At 38.7% G+C, this 14508-nt stretch overlaps 1 protein-coding gene across 1 annotated transcript; it reads left to right on the top strand.

Moving 5' to 3' along the window:
- The first annotated feature begins 1217 nt into the window (after positions 1–1217).
- Positions 1218–3318, top strand: plac8l1 (PLAC8 like 1). Its single transcript, XM_044370661.1, has 4 exons — positions 1218–1317; positions 1931–2157; positions 2400–2536; positions 2885–3318. Exons 1-4 carry the CDS (start codon positions 1292–1294, stop codon positions 3014–3016), a joined length of 522 nt encoding a protein of 173 aa, XP_044226596.1. The 5' UTR covers positions 1218–1291; the 3' UTR covers positions 3017–3318.
- The last annotated feature ends 11190 nt before the right edge of the window (positions 3319–14508 follow it).

A 14508-nucleotide genomic window follows, 5' to 3' on the forward strand; every position in this document is an offset into this window, starting at 1 on the left:
TCTAAAAATATTTTAGTTGTAGAAAATAGACATCGCCATCGTATCTCTCAGTTCCAGTAGTGTTGCAGGGTGTTGGCTCTGCAGGTTATTAATAATACCATTTCTCTGTGGTTCCCTGCTTCAAAGGCTTTGGAGAGAACTAAACTATTACTTTCCATCAGGGATCACTATTATTCAAACAACTGCCAAATCACCCACATTTTTAGAAAAGCATTTATGTTTATTTTTTCTTTAAAAGACCCTGTAGAACAGTAATCCTTTTTGAATGCACATTCTGTGATGCAAGCTACAAATTAATGTCAGTATAATTCTTGCAATACAACACTTTGTGTTACATTTTATGAATGAATTGTGCTATTGGAAATCTATATAGAAATACAGAAAATATAAATCATCTTGAAAAGGAACTCAACTGAGCTCTAGTGGGAGAAAAAGGCACCATGCATTAAAAATTTCTCCCAGCTTTGGGTTGTGACACTATGTGCATATGTGTGAACTGTCTGAGACTCCAAAGCCATGATAGTTTCACCACCATGTAAAACTCCCCTCCCCTCCTCTCCCTCTCTGTCACTCACACAGATAGGCCTACATATATTAGTCTACATTTAAAGGTCAGTGTCACAACACAGGAAATACATAAATGAATCCCCTCTATACATGAGCCACAGGTGTTTCTTTGGTTGAATGTATCTTTCACTTCCCCACTCTGTGTTTCTGCCTTAAGGGTGAGTGTAACATTTATTGTACTATTCGTCTTTTTAAAACATTTACTAGGAACAATGCACATAAGTAAGCTGTGTTTAAATGCCATGGGTCAAAACAAAAAAACTTTGAATTCTTGTGTGTGAGCTTATGTTTGTCATCCACACGTCTGCAAATGAAAGTCATTTATTTCTGATATCTGTCTACATACTTTTTACAAGATGTCAGTCCATTCGGGTATGCTTGTGCATTTGTGTTAAGTGTATGCATTCATTCACATCTATTTTATGCTCGACATTCATGTTCATGCACCCTGATGTGTATCTGCCCTGTCTGCATTTGCTGTATTAGCGGGGGGGGGCAGAGTAAAGTCTCAGACAGAAGACAGCTACAAGACTTATCTCTGTCACACAGCTTCTGGCCGAGCCATCCGACTGCTGGTTTATCTGCTCCGACACACACACTCTCGCTGGGGAAGTGTCACCCCCCACACCCTCCTACCCCCAGCCCCACCCCCACCCCCCTGACTCCCTGCTCACCCTCTCCTTCTCTTGCCTCACCCCTCTCTGGATGCCAGGAGCTTCTAGTTATGGAGCAGACAACAGTCACACACCAGTAAGTGTTTCTTTGTCCCATCTGGTACACAGTGTTGTCACCAGTGAGCACGATGGAATTACAGCAAATGGCTCACTTATCTTATTCTACTTTTTCATGTTACTGTGTTTCCTCTTAATCTTTTTCTTCTTCTATGTCTCTATGATTAATAATAACACAAATGAAACAGGAGCATTTAATCTATTGTTGCTGCAGCGCTCGCTCTGGTGCTCCTTGCTACTTTTTTTTATACTTATTTTGATTTTACCTTCACTGCATTTTGTGGTGATTAAAATGTTGCTAAAGGCCCAAATCAGATGAATGCAAAAGTAAATGCTGTAACACATGCAGTATTTTACCAGTGGTAGGATAGTAGGATGAATTAGTGTAATTGTGGTGGTGTGCTGCCGACCAGCTGCGTATAAAACATGCTGCTCTAGGAAAAGGAAATTAGCTTAGAGAATGAAATGAATTAAATCCCTGACTAAATCCGTAGACTAATTGAATCTGAGACTATTTATTTTAATATTAAGCCTGCAGTTGAGTATCAGTGGCATGCTAGAGGCTTGATAAGACCTGGTGAATTTATCAACCGTGTATCTAAAAGATAGATTCATTACAAATCTAATTTCAGACCCAGACTATCCAACACTTCAGCATCAAAGATTCAAGAAGAGGAAGTGGGGGGCTTCACCACAGGAAGTGAGGAGAACTGGAGGTTAAACAACGCCCCTGCCGCAAGAGACCCGATACTCACACAGCCTGGCCTCGGCATCACCACGACAACCATCACCACCATCACACAGACGGGAGGAGACTGGAGCACTGGCCTGTTTGACATCTGTGGAGACAAGACCACATGTAACATGAACACACAGCTAGAAATTCTTAAAAGTACAGGGCTGTCAAACATATATCAGAATTTAAGGCTGTCTTAGTCTTCAAATTTTAACTTGATTTTTCTACAAAATTGATTTTGTGTAAATAATCGAGAAAAAAATGGAATTGGATTTGACTGAGATGAAATTGTTTATTTTCAAGGGGAATGATTGCTTCTGTCACAAACTCTCACACGTTGTGCTGACCTGTGCCTGTGATTGCAGGTATTCTCGGGGCTCTGCTGCCATGCTGTTTAGAACTGAGTTTAGCTCACCAGTATGGCGAGTGTATGTGTATGCCCTTCCTGCCGGGATCCACCTTTGCCATGCGAGTTGGAATCAGGGAGAGGTACAAGATACAAGTGAGTGTGTGTATTCACATATAAAATTTACCAATTTATCAGTGGGAGATGAAGATTTCTGTTGCTGTTAAAGCTTCCTTGAACACAAAAGCATGTAGACTTTTCAAACCGGTTCCTGCTCACATTAGCATCATCACACATATATAATGTAACTTGAAAAACTCACTCTACAACCAATGCAAAACCAATGGCTACCAAGAAAGTAGAACAATAACAGAAACTTTAACTTGCCTCAGTTAATGTGCCGTATCTCTGTTCCTGTTTTTATGTGTTTTCACTGATGTGTTCCTGCTGCATTCTTGTCTTGTCTGCATATGTGCTTCTGCTTGTGTGCATATTTATCCACAGGGCAGTGTGTGTGAGGATTGGACCACGGTGTACTGCTGTTACCCACTGGCTGTATGTCAGATGATGAGAGAGATGAAGCGGAGGATGAAGACTCAGACGTATCATGTGTCCACTGCCCTTGAGTGCTCCTGAAGAAACTGAAGACAGTAAATGAGGCCTGTCCTTCTATGATTCAATGCAGACCACAGGATCAGCTGAGATCACTGGCATGAATAGTATGAAGAATCAATACCATATAATGCTTGAACTTACCTTTCATGCCCCTGGGGACACACTGGATAATAAATCAAGCCTATCCTACAACATTCAAAGAAGACTGCAAGGACGAAGTTTGATTAATAGCGTAAACAGCAAAAAGAAGCAGAGCTGCAAAGTCTGAACCAACTTAACACTGCCTTGGAGGACTTCTGCTTAGAAACGATATTATGAATACACTTGTAGAGGCAAAAAACTCATCAGATACATTTTGTATTGGATGAAAAGCAGGTGGCTAGAGGCACGCTTATTTGGTTTCAGTAGCTATCACTATCAGCAACATCACTAGACATCTGGTATAAGAGTCTGTCAGACACCAGAAACTTTCACAGCCAACTTTCTAAATATGTTTACATGCATTCCAGTCTTAACCCAATAAAGGCAATTCTTCACTACTGTAACTGTAACATAAGCAGTTTTACCTTAATCGGAATCCATCATAATCAAAGTCATTAAAGCCGCTTTAATACATATAGAATTTAGTTGAACATTTTGAGTCCTTGGAGAATGTTAACATCTTTATTTGATATATTTAAAAGGTCAGTTCACACAAATTCCAAAACAATATATTTTCCCACTACCGCAATCTCGGCATGTTCTATTTTGCTCTTTCATTTGTCTAGTTTTTGAGATATTAACCCCAGAAACTTTGGCAGCCACCTCACTATAATGGAGGTGAATTGAATTTTGTTTGTGCTTCTCAAAACAATGAAAACTTATTGAAATACTCAGCAGCAAAAGAACAATGTCCCTTCTTCGATAGAAAGTGGCACCTTTGAAGTAAGTGAGAAATCTTTGTGTGATATGGGAGAGCTGACTCTTTGATTTTGTCTTGCATGCCAAAGGTCACCAGACACATTAGCGTACTCTGTCTCTCTCAGACATGAGGGGAAGATGAAGTGAAGAAACATAAAGCGTTCTAGACCTTGGGGCACAAATTGTGCAATGGGGGCATAACTCAATATTAGGGACAATATCTATAAAATCAGACTAATAAATCTCATTTCCAAGGCACATTTAATACTACTTATGTAAAGCCAGAGAAGCACATAAAAACAGCATGCTAGGTCAGGTCAGCAATGCTTTTGAGAGTTGTTTTATTTATTTCAGAGTGTGGGTTGAAACAAGTCCACGAGTTCATTCGGTATGGAGAACCACCTGTCTGAAAAACCCAACATACAGGCCACTGTGTAGCTCTGATTACAGTCAACAGTTCAAGTACAGTCTGAAGATAATAAAGCCTATTTCCATATTTCTGTCACTGTTTGATCCTTCTATACCTTGGCTCAACCTCAGGCATTCAATCATATTATTAATCCAATTCCTGATTGCTGTGGTTCCCAGAACTTGAAATGCCAACCAGCAAGAACATTGTGGATATGAAAATGTTATTTATACAGAAAGCAGATGGGTCCTCAAAGGGCAAATATGTAATTTGTTACTCTTACGGATGTGGTCACCCCCCCACACACACCTGGCAGCTGCAGAGAAAATGGGTTTGGTGTCAAAAAAGAGAGAGTTGTGAATTATAAAATCAAATCATGTTACACATACAGTACATTTCATGGAACTAATCTGATGTACGTGGGATGAAAATAAATATTTTTAAAACCCTGCAATTCTTCAGAAGTGTACACTTATCTGATTATTTGCTCATGTTGTTGTTGACTAATAAGTATCAGAATGATGGAATAATGCCAGCTTGTTCAAAGATGATCCACATTTGTCAGTAAGGATAAATTATTTCAGATTATAGTCCTTGCAACATACAATTAAGAACAATAGTGTGCATGATATTTCTGTCTATAAATGCTTATAAAATAACTTTGTTTTGCATTATGGGTGGGTTCATCCACCAATTTATGTCCCAAAATGTCCCAATTTATTTTTTATTTTTTGCAAATTCACTAATTCCAATCCCAGCTGAAAAACATAAAAAAAGAAAAATATGTTCACATTTGTGTAGACTAAATTATAGTATATTGGCATAGAATCAAATCATACTTATTAAACTACCCAGTATATATAAGGTACAATAGCTACCAGTCCTCACCTATGTGTTGAAGTAACAATCCTTAAACACTTCTCTAAGTTTCACATTGGCTGTGACTTGAACTCAAAATGGTCCCTGTGATAATAGTGTCAGCGATATCTTACTTATGTCTGCATTAGGCTCCAGTGTCTCCTAAGCAGCCTTGGGTGGATAAATCCTTCTTCAGCTCCACTACTCTCTGTCTACTGGGGGATGTTAGTGAGCAAGATCTGCCTCGAGCAGAGCTGCCTTCAGGCACTGTAGTAACATCTTTCCCCCCCTGTGCAATGGCCAGATGTAAATGCTTCAGCATATCTGGACTGGGTCGGTCAATTGGAAATATATTTGCTTTGCAAATCAAATACACCCTTAAACTGTACTCCGTACTCTTTTAAACTTTATATCTACATTTACACAGACTTTCTTTAATTTTGGACCTATTAGTTGCAGTTCTTAACTGCTATTTGCCATTACAAAGCATTTCACCACAGCTTTCCTCTGGCTAACCTGAATTATGTGATAAACAAGCAATATGTAATACGTGCTAAGTCAAAGTAATTTCTAGTTTTAAAGAGTCAGTTCACCTAAATTACAAAAAACATGTTCTACCTCCTACCTGAAGTGGTAACTATTTGTGCAGGGTTTGATATTTCTGCCTCCAACCCAATCCAATGAAGATGAACATATACTTTATTTTTGGTGCTCAGAGCATTAAAAGATTACCCAAAAATTCAACATTTCTTTAAAGAATGAGTGCCTTTTTTACACTGGATACTACATTGCTAAACAGTTTCATTTGAACTACATTTTATTTAAAAAAAAATAGTCCCTATGAGTCCCTATCAGTGAGATCTGTGGATGATCCAGAGTAACAAGGAAACTGTTTCTGTAGGGAGATATTGATGATGATTTTTTTAAATGTCAAAATTCCTGTCACCTGCATTGCATTACCATGAACATTGTATCCACACTCACACACACACACACACACACACACACACACACACACACACACACACAGCCTTGCCTTACGTCATCGCTACCGGTTACACCTCCATGTCTGAACCGTTGGGGGGCAGTCTTGTCGCAGATCTGAGTCTCTGCTGTCTGTTTTCTATTCCTGAAGCTGCTCAGTGGGGTGGAATCAGTCTCAAGTGCTGATCCAGGGTCAGATTTGGGATTTCCACAGCCGTTGTAGAGGTCAAGACTTGGAACAGTGAAGCCCATCTTAAGTCAGCAGTCGGACAGGGACCATAAAACGTCTCTGCTGAATGTTCTTTCCTGCTGTTTCAGCATGAAGACGACTATCTCCATAGATGCATCAGGTGTAGAGAACAGGCTGTTATCAACAACAGCCCCTCGGTGAGGCGTGTGTTTGTGTGTGTGAGTGGGTGTGAAAATGTGTGTGTATGTATGTGACTGATGTATGCAGATGTATTTAGAAAGGCTCATCCCGTGATTGTGCTCATTGCACGCTGTTACTCGTAAAGAGAAATCACCACTAAGCAGATAAAATACAAAACACAGCACTGGGAAAAATAGATCATACCCTCCCAAGTTGCACACATACCACAACTGAATAACAACAAGCTGTGTTTTCCCAAACTATGCACTGACATTTCTGGAATATATTTGTATGTATTTCACCTCTCTCCCTTCCCTCCATGACCCCTTTCCTTCAATCACCTCATCTCTTCTCCTTCCTTCACTTAACCTTTTATTCGTGGCCCCCTTTTATTCATTTCTCTTCTTCTTCCTCTCTTTCTGACCTCTGCTGGTGTGTGTTTGTGACAAAGAAGAGCGTAGGAAATAGAGGAAAAAGAGAAGTGTAGAGAGACCTGCTAAGCTGGAGCAGTCGTCCCCCTGGTGATACTTCTATCCAGGACAACAAGCACCACCTGGGGTTTACATAACACACACACACACACACACATACACACATATATATATAGATGGAAGCTTGGAATTTGTTGGCACCGCTCTGCTCCTCAGACTAAGCAGGCAGTTTTTCTGAAGACTTTTTTCTGAAGACAGACAGGAGGGGGATTTCATTGTAGGAATGATTTGACTTCAAAAACCACTGTCATACATAGGGATTATAATACTAGAGATTTGCCTGCTTTTGTAGTTTTTGTTCCTCAGCAGGACTTTTCTTCTATGCTAAAGAATTTATCCTTAAATTCCTTGCGAGACAAGAAAAGGGAGGATCATTTTTTTCTTGATAAAAGCTGTGTGTCCTTTGAGGTCACTAAACAGTGGTAGCTGCCAGAACTAGAAAACATGGCAGATGTCTTTTTTTCCCTCTTGTGTTAATTCAAATAAACAAATATGGGCTGTGTGTACAATTTGGTCATTGAACATACTGAAGTATATGGTTATTATTTTAGAAAACAATATCAAACCGGTAGCAGTAGAATTCAGTACCAGCAATACATTACTTACATATTAATATAAATAAGTATTGGTCGCTTATATTAAATTTGGACACTTGATCTGAAGATGAAGAATTAATTAGTACATCATAACTGAATACAGTTTATATGTAACTAAGCAGAAACACCAAATAGAGAAAGGATTTAACTTCAAAGTAACTTAATCACAATTACAAAGGCATAGGCATGTGGAATTAAGTGAAATTCCAATTAGAGGTACGTGTCAACTTCAAACAAGTCTGATGTGACCACATTTATATGTGAGCTGAAGCAACATGAGGCAAGTAACAGAGGTCACAAAAGGTCAAATAGTTTAGATTTCTTGCAGAAAAAATATATTTATGAGAAAGGTCAGGACTAATGCGTCACAAAAAAGCTCATTTTCAGATTAGTTTCTTAACACCTGATCTTTTCTTCTTGCAAAAAGATGCACAATTTGATGAAATGGTATGTCCTTAGGCACGGATGCCTAAAGGGCCTCCTTCCACTGTGACTCTGTGGTCACATTTTTGATTTCTCCCTGCAGACTCGGTGGACCCATATTGCATGATGTCAGTGCAGAGCACTAAACGTCCAGCAGAAAACCTGCGGGGATAAACACTCCCTTTGATGGTGTCATGTTGGTTTCTTGTGACAACTTCAAAGTGAATGTTTAGGTCATCCCTTTAGCTTGCCAGAAGGACTTTTTGCCCTTTCACTATGCAATGAAAAAACCTTAATAACAGTCACTTTGCACAGAGGCTCTTGCTTCTTTAATCCCTAGGGGGAGCTTGGTGGGCCCATTCAGGAATCCATTGAGGTAGATGTTCCCATTCTCCAGGGCTGATAATACCCACACACACACTAATGAACAATTCAAGCATGGTTTTAAAAACCACACTGGTGACCGGATGACCCTGATGAAACAAGCTGATTGCATTGGTCAAACAATAAAGTTGTTCTATATACTACAAGTGTTGCTGGAGGTTTGACCTCTTTGACTTCTTTCCCTTCTCCGTGCACCATGGAAGTGGGTGAAGTTGTGCCAGAAACCCCTATTCTGGTTTTAAAACCACACAGTGGTGTCAGGTGTTCTTCATAACTTCTCCAGTCATCAGATGTAAAGAATAATTTACATTTAAAAGGTTTTTTAAATAGATTTCTTCTTCTTTCATTCCTTAAAGCCCTAGATTTTGGGGCCTATGAGAATGGTCCCATATCCCACTAGACACAGATCAAAATTGGTGTGATATCAAACCAAGTGGACTGAAGCTGTCTGCAAGGCTCCTTTATACATCATATATTTCAGTATAGTCTTCTTTAAACGAATAGTTTGCGTCTCCCAAAATGCTGAACTGTTTCTGATAGAAACCACACATTTGTCTTTTTAATACTTGTTGATCACCCTAATTCCATAAAACTTTATAATAAAGTATTTCTGGATATAACATGTAATGTATATACATTATAAACTTAAGCAATTAGTAATTCCTTATCATGTTTTAGAATTTGTTTGCCACTGTTTTGCAACTGTTGAATTGATTTGACAGAAAATACCACCCACACAATATTTCAAAAGGTTGCTAAAGCTTTTGTTGCCACGATATAATATAAAAGTAGGCTATGTGTTTGAAAACTTGCAGCATTTTTGTTTATTTATTGTCACAAATCTTTTCATTTTTGCTGTATCTATTCATCATATTTGCATAGGAAACAGGACCCCCCAGAAAAATGGAAAAATGGTGCAAAAAAAAAACCTTTATTGTTGCACCACATAATACAGCACAGTGTAGCAGACATTGTCAGTGTAGACAAGACCTAACGTTGTCCCAGGGGATGTACTGCTCATTATCCACTCTATTTCCTGCTGGCTGATGTGACATAGGAGGGGAGATGGCATGCAGCCCTGACAGAATGACGCTTCACTTTAAGCTCATGGGGCTTGTATCCTGTAATATCTCAGTGCAGCCAGTGGGCAACAGTAGAAGACTGCTTGCTGGAAAAGGTCAAGTTCACTGTGACTTGGAAAAAATAAAGGTTTAAAAACAACTCCGCCAGTCAAAAATGTAAGCCAGGACCAGAAAGTGACATCTTGCTTATTTTGGCTAGCAAGTCAGCATAGTGTCCATGGGAATGTCAGTCTAAATATTCTAGAGGGTATTATTAGATTTCACAGGAATTCTGGCTCCATTGTTTATTCAAAAATAACAACACATTTTGATAACTAATCCATATCAATCCATACATTGTAATAAATTACTTCAAAAATACAGCCAAATTCTAACAGTAATGTAGCCTATAGTCTGATGCTTTTTTGGAGCCAAGAATGACAGCAGGCTACCATAAAATTTGGTAGAAATGGTACAATGCAGTATTTTTATTTTTGCAGTAGTAATGAGGTGAGCCACATGCAACAATCCATGTTCAATCATCATTCATCTTCCTTTCCTTGAATCCAACAAAAAGGTCAATAAAATCATACTGATTCATTAAAATTACATCTGTGATTCTGGTTATTCAATTTGTGAGCTAGCTTTAACTTATGCTAACTTGGTATAATCCTGGCAAGCTACCAGCTGCAGGTCTAGTTTTGTTTGTGTCTAGTTTTGACTGCATTTTGAGTAGTCGGTTAACATCGCCTAATATCAACATTAACAGCCTAATTTTTTTGCATGGTTGGCTAATTAAAGTAGTGGTGTTGTATTTTGTTTCAGCCTTTCATATAAATTAAGGATTAAATCTGAGAGGGGAAGGAAGGCCAGCCATGGAAAGATGGACAAGCAAGATGGTCCAAAGACCTGGTGTATTTTGAGTGGCACTTCATAAAGGTTGGATAAGTGTCCCTTCATGTTTGAAATGTTTCTCTGCCCTCAAATATTTTAATTTCTCATTCTCCCTCTCTCTCTGCTTGATTTTCACTCTTGTCTATATCTCATGCAGCGAGCAGTCAGCCTGGACATCCATATCCAACCCTCAAACAGAAGCCATTTTAAGGCATTGCAAGCCATGTTATTCTGTATTCTGTTTAATTTGATGTTTTTTAAAAATAGATTACAGTTTGTCATACATTGCTGCCTTTTAATAAATGTTTCATTACATAAAAATGTCTCTTGTCTTATCTTCTTCTGTGTTAGGTATTTTAGTGGTTATGCATTTTTAAATGTAAAACTGAGGTGATTATTTGTAGACCTCAATTTTGGAATACAAAGATTAAAGAGACATTGTTATTTACAGTACATATCTGCAATTCACAGTAGTTTATATACATTTTCAAATGAAGTAAACTTTTAAGTAGTTTACTGTAAATTACAGTTAGAAACAATTCATGTAGATTACAGTAGCAACACTAGAAATACAATATATTACTGGAAAGTCTAGTTATAGTATTACACGGTAAACCTCATATTCTACTGTTATAAATTTTACAGTAATTAACTGTTTAAATAAATTACAGTAGTAACCCTGTAAAATTACAGTAAAATACTGGCAGCTGTGGTCGCCAGTATTTTACTGCAATTTTACAGGAAATTTTCTTACATTTATTTTTTTTGTCTATCCGGCTTTGTGCTTGTCAATCTCACACTTTGCATATTTATGCTATGCATGCTACGCATTTATGTACCTTTGATTTTTAGTGCATCATTTCCACACAAAATGAGCATGTAAATATTTAATCCACATTATCCATTAGTTACATCATAATGGAGTCTTAGTCAAGATTTTGTACTTTTCTGATGCCTTGCAAAGACAAGCTTCCGTCATGCTGTCGCCCATCATCATTCTTTGGCTCGAGAAAAATTCCTACAGGCTATTTTCAATCTGTTAGTCCTGTCACATTGGTTTTCCTGTACTGTATCTCCTTTATGTCTTTCCATACAAATGAACCTAATATCATGTGACCTGTACTGTATGTGTGTGTATGGTGCCCCACAGCTGAAATTACATGAAGGGTTGTTACAGGCTGGCATGTGTTGCATAGTGCTTTTATCTCTACGACACACGCGCTTCCGCAGTCCTGCCATTGATGTAGGTGTTCTTTCATCTGCTGGCACCTCAAAAGTGTGTGTGTGTCTGTGTGTTATTACTACATGTCAACAGGCTCCAGTGCCTTGGTAAGTGTGGAAAAATGTGTAGGTGTGTGCTGCGAAAGCAGTCGCAATGATGCAGAGAGGAAAAGAGAGTGAGTGTGAGAACCAATGATACAAAGTCTTTGGAATTCATCTTCTCCTTCCCTCATCACACTCCCTCCCTCCTACCGTCCTTCCTTCGCTTCTTCATTCCTCCCCTGTCAGACTCGTGTAGCAGTGTCAGATGTGGTCTAGAAACATTTCTTTTCTTAACTACAAAAATATCAGCTCCAGAATCCTGATGATTAAACTACAAATGCCTCTGACTCTGGCATGTCTGCAACTGCTGGCATGATAATTATGTCACAGTATTAAAGAATCTACACTATAATAGCCTGTAGCATACATCTTAATTCAACTGGAAATGCAAATGAAGATGTTGGGAATATGAGTGACATGTTTTGGTGATGTGTACTGTAGTGTTCTCTCTGCAAATAATTGCTCCATATGACATAAACAATTAATTGTCATTCTGTCATTCACATTGTAATGCACTTACACACACACACACACACACACACGCACACACTAAAACACCAGCAAAATAACTGATGTGTGTGTGTGTGTAAATGTAACTATCAGACAAAACGTATTCACAGTCAAATTAGGTCTTATTCTAACATTACATAATTGGTGTGTCAAATGCAAAATATGGCACTTTCAGTCATTTCAAATAGGTCCTTTAGTGTTTACCCTGTCAATGTGAACAGCCAATAGGAATAAGTGGCCTCCACCCGCACTTAAAGAAATAGTTAGATATTTTAGGGAATGTGTTCATTCATGCTTTTTTGTTGAGTTAGATCAGAACCTAGCTTAGCATAGGTTCTACAGACTGGAAGCCAAGGGAAACTCTGTCAAAAGTTTAAAAATAAGCCATATAAGCATCTCTAAATCTCTGTAATTGCCCCATATCTATTTTGTTTAATTTGTTCACAGACAAAAATGTAAATCGACAATTTGTGATTTTAGGGGGAGTCACATACTATAATTTCTTGGCAGCTTATCTGTCTGCCCAGCAGCTCTGTGCAGCGTCTCTGCTGGTTGCCTGGCAAACTCACAATGACAACAAGGGTCTAGGATGTCACTGCTCCCGGTTAAGAAATAGTGAAAACCTCCAGTCTTTCTGTGGAACTAAACACTCAGAAACAGTGAACTGGTTGTAGATAGTGTCGCATGCTCTATCTGTCTTAATAATCATCCTTATCCTTGTTTCCATAGATGAGAGCAGCACATCAGGGTACTTTGCCCTTGCGTCATGCCCCAGCCCCTTTTTGGGTGAAAACAGTCCCTCTAATTTGCTTTGTGGTAAATGCACATTATGAGGTCTTTGCCAATTTAATAGCATAAAATAAGCCGAATCCTATGGCCAGCCAAGCGAACAATTATGTAATGTCATTTCCGGTGTCATTATAAAGAAAAAATGAAAGAAATAGAGGTTGATGAGTGTCATTGCTAACTGCTAAGCTAAAGTAACTAGCAGATCTGAATAGCATGTAACCAACTGTGGGATTAGCAAGAAAGTCACTAAAAGAGAGTGCTTGAGCAGAACTAGTGTAAATTTAAATGTACAGCAGGTAATTTGCCGCTGTAATCAAGAATATAAAGTAGCTAAGTTAACTTGGTTGAGAGCAGCAAAAATGCTGTCAGTAACATAGAAACACCGGCGACAGGAAGTGAGACAGTACACTTACTGCAGCACATTGGGTCATAATTTCATCTGAGCAGAGGTTAATGCAGCATTTAGACAACTGACAATTTGAATTTGGATTATTATGACGATAATCATGACATAGAATCACTTCAGGGAACAGGCAAGTGAGCCGTTTTACTTGGTACTTATGTTTCAACAAACCAGGGGAAAAGCCAGCTTGCTGCAGCCAGTTTGTTGCAGCCAGTGCTAGCGAACTAGCTGTTACAGGCTAACATGAAATTGAATGCAGCATTAACTTTCATTACTTTGACTTTGAACATTATAACTGTTGACTTTAACATCATTAACTAACCTGTGATGTGAAGTGTTTGCCACAGATGTATCCCACAGTTTACCATTTTCATAATCTCTGTGGATGGCCTGAAGCCACAGATCTCTTCTTTTACTGTCCTTTGCTCTTTGGGGAAGTAAAGCAAATTGTAGACTGGGTTTTTTTTTTATTGTTGACATGCAAAATACAACACAGCAGCTTTTAGACATGTTGCCACAAGGCACTTTTACAGCGCTTGTTTTCACCCAAAAGGTCATTGGTTATTCTGACGACAGGGAAGTGACCTGCCTGCCTGCTTTCCTGTATGCTCATCTGCAACACAAAGTGCAATCTTTTATTCATAAAGTATACATTAAACCCCAATCTGTATATGATAGTTTATGGATGTGGGTATGCCCATGATTCCAAGAACTACATGCCAGATTACCTGCAGACCACAAAAGACACATGTGGGACCTATTATGCTTTTCCTTATTTTTAGTCATATAAATAATGTTACAATGTCATATTAAACGTGGCCAAAGTGTCAAATAATGAGGTAAATGTATGTAGAACTAATCCTTGTGCGCAAAAAGCACCGGCCTCTGAAAGCTCTGAATAATTGGTTTCCAACGTTTTTTTCTACTTTTAGCCTGAGCCAACGTTGGCATGTGAGGGATTTCTTTATATAGTCATCTGTTCCACACACAGTGTGTGAGTTCACTGCTCTGCTCCGCTAACATCATGGCATTTTTCCATTTTTTTGAGGGTAGTCACACCGAACCATGACTCAAATTGAGCTGGCACACTGTGAATGTTTTTCCATTACACAGCATGG

The sequence above is a fragment of the Thunnus albacares genome, chromosome 13 (genome assembly GCF_914725855.1).
Source record: "Thunnus albacares chromosome 13, fThuAlb1.1, whole genome shotgun sequence".
NCBI classification, from domain to species: Eukaryota; Metazoa; Chordata; class Actinopteri; order Scombriformes; family Scombridae; genus Thunnus; species Thunnus albacares.

Bases quoted from the DNA above. Each gene is read 5' to 3' on its own strand.
- plac8l1 (XM_044370661.1), top strand. From the start codon at position 1,292: ATGGAGCAGACAACAGTCACACACCA. The intron at 1,318-1,930 runs GTAAGTGTTTCT...ATCTAATTTCAG, and splicing joins CAGACAACAGTCACACACCA to ACCCAGACTATCCAACACTT. The intron at 2,537-2,884 runs GTGAGTGTGTGT...ATTTATCCACAG, and splicing joins GGGAGAGGTACAAGATACAA to GGCAGTGTGTGTGAGGATTG.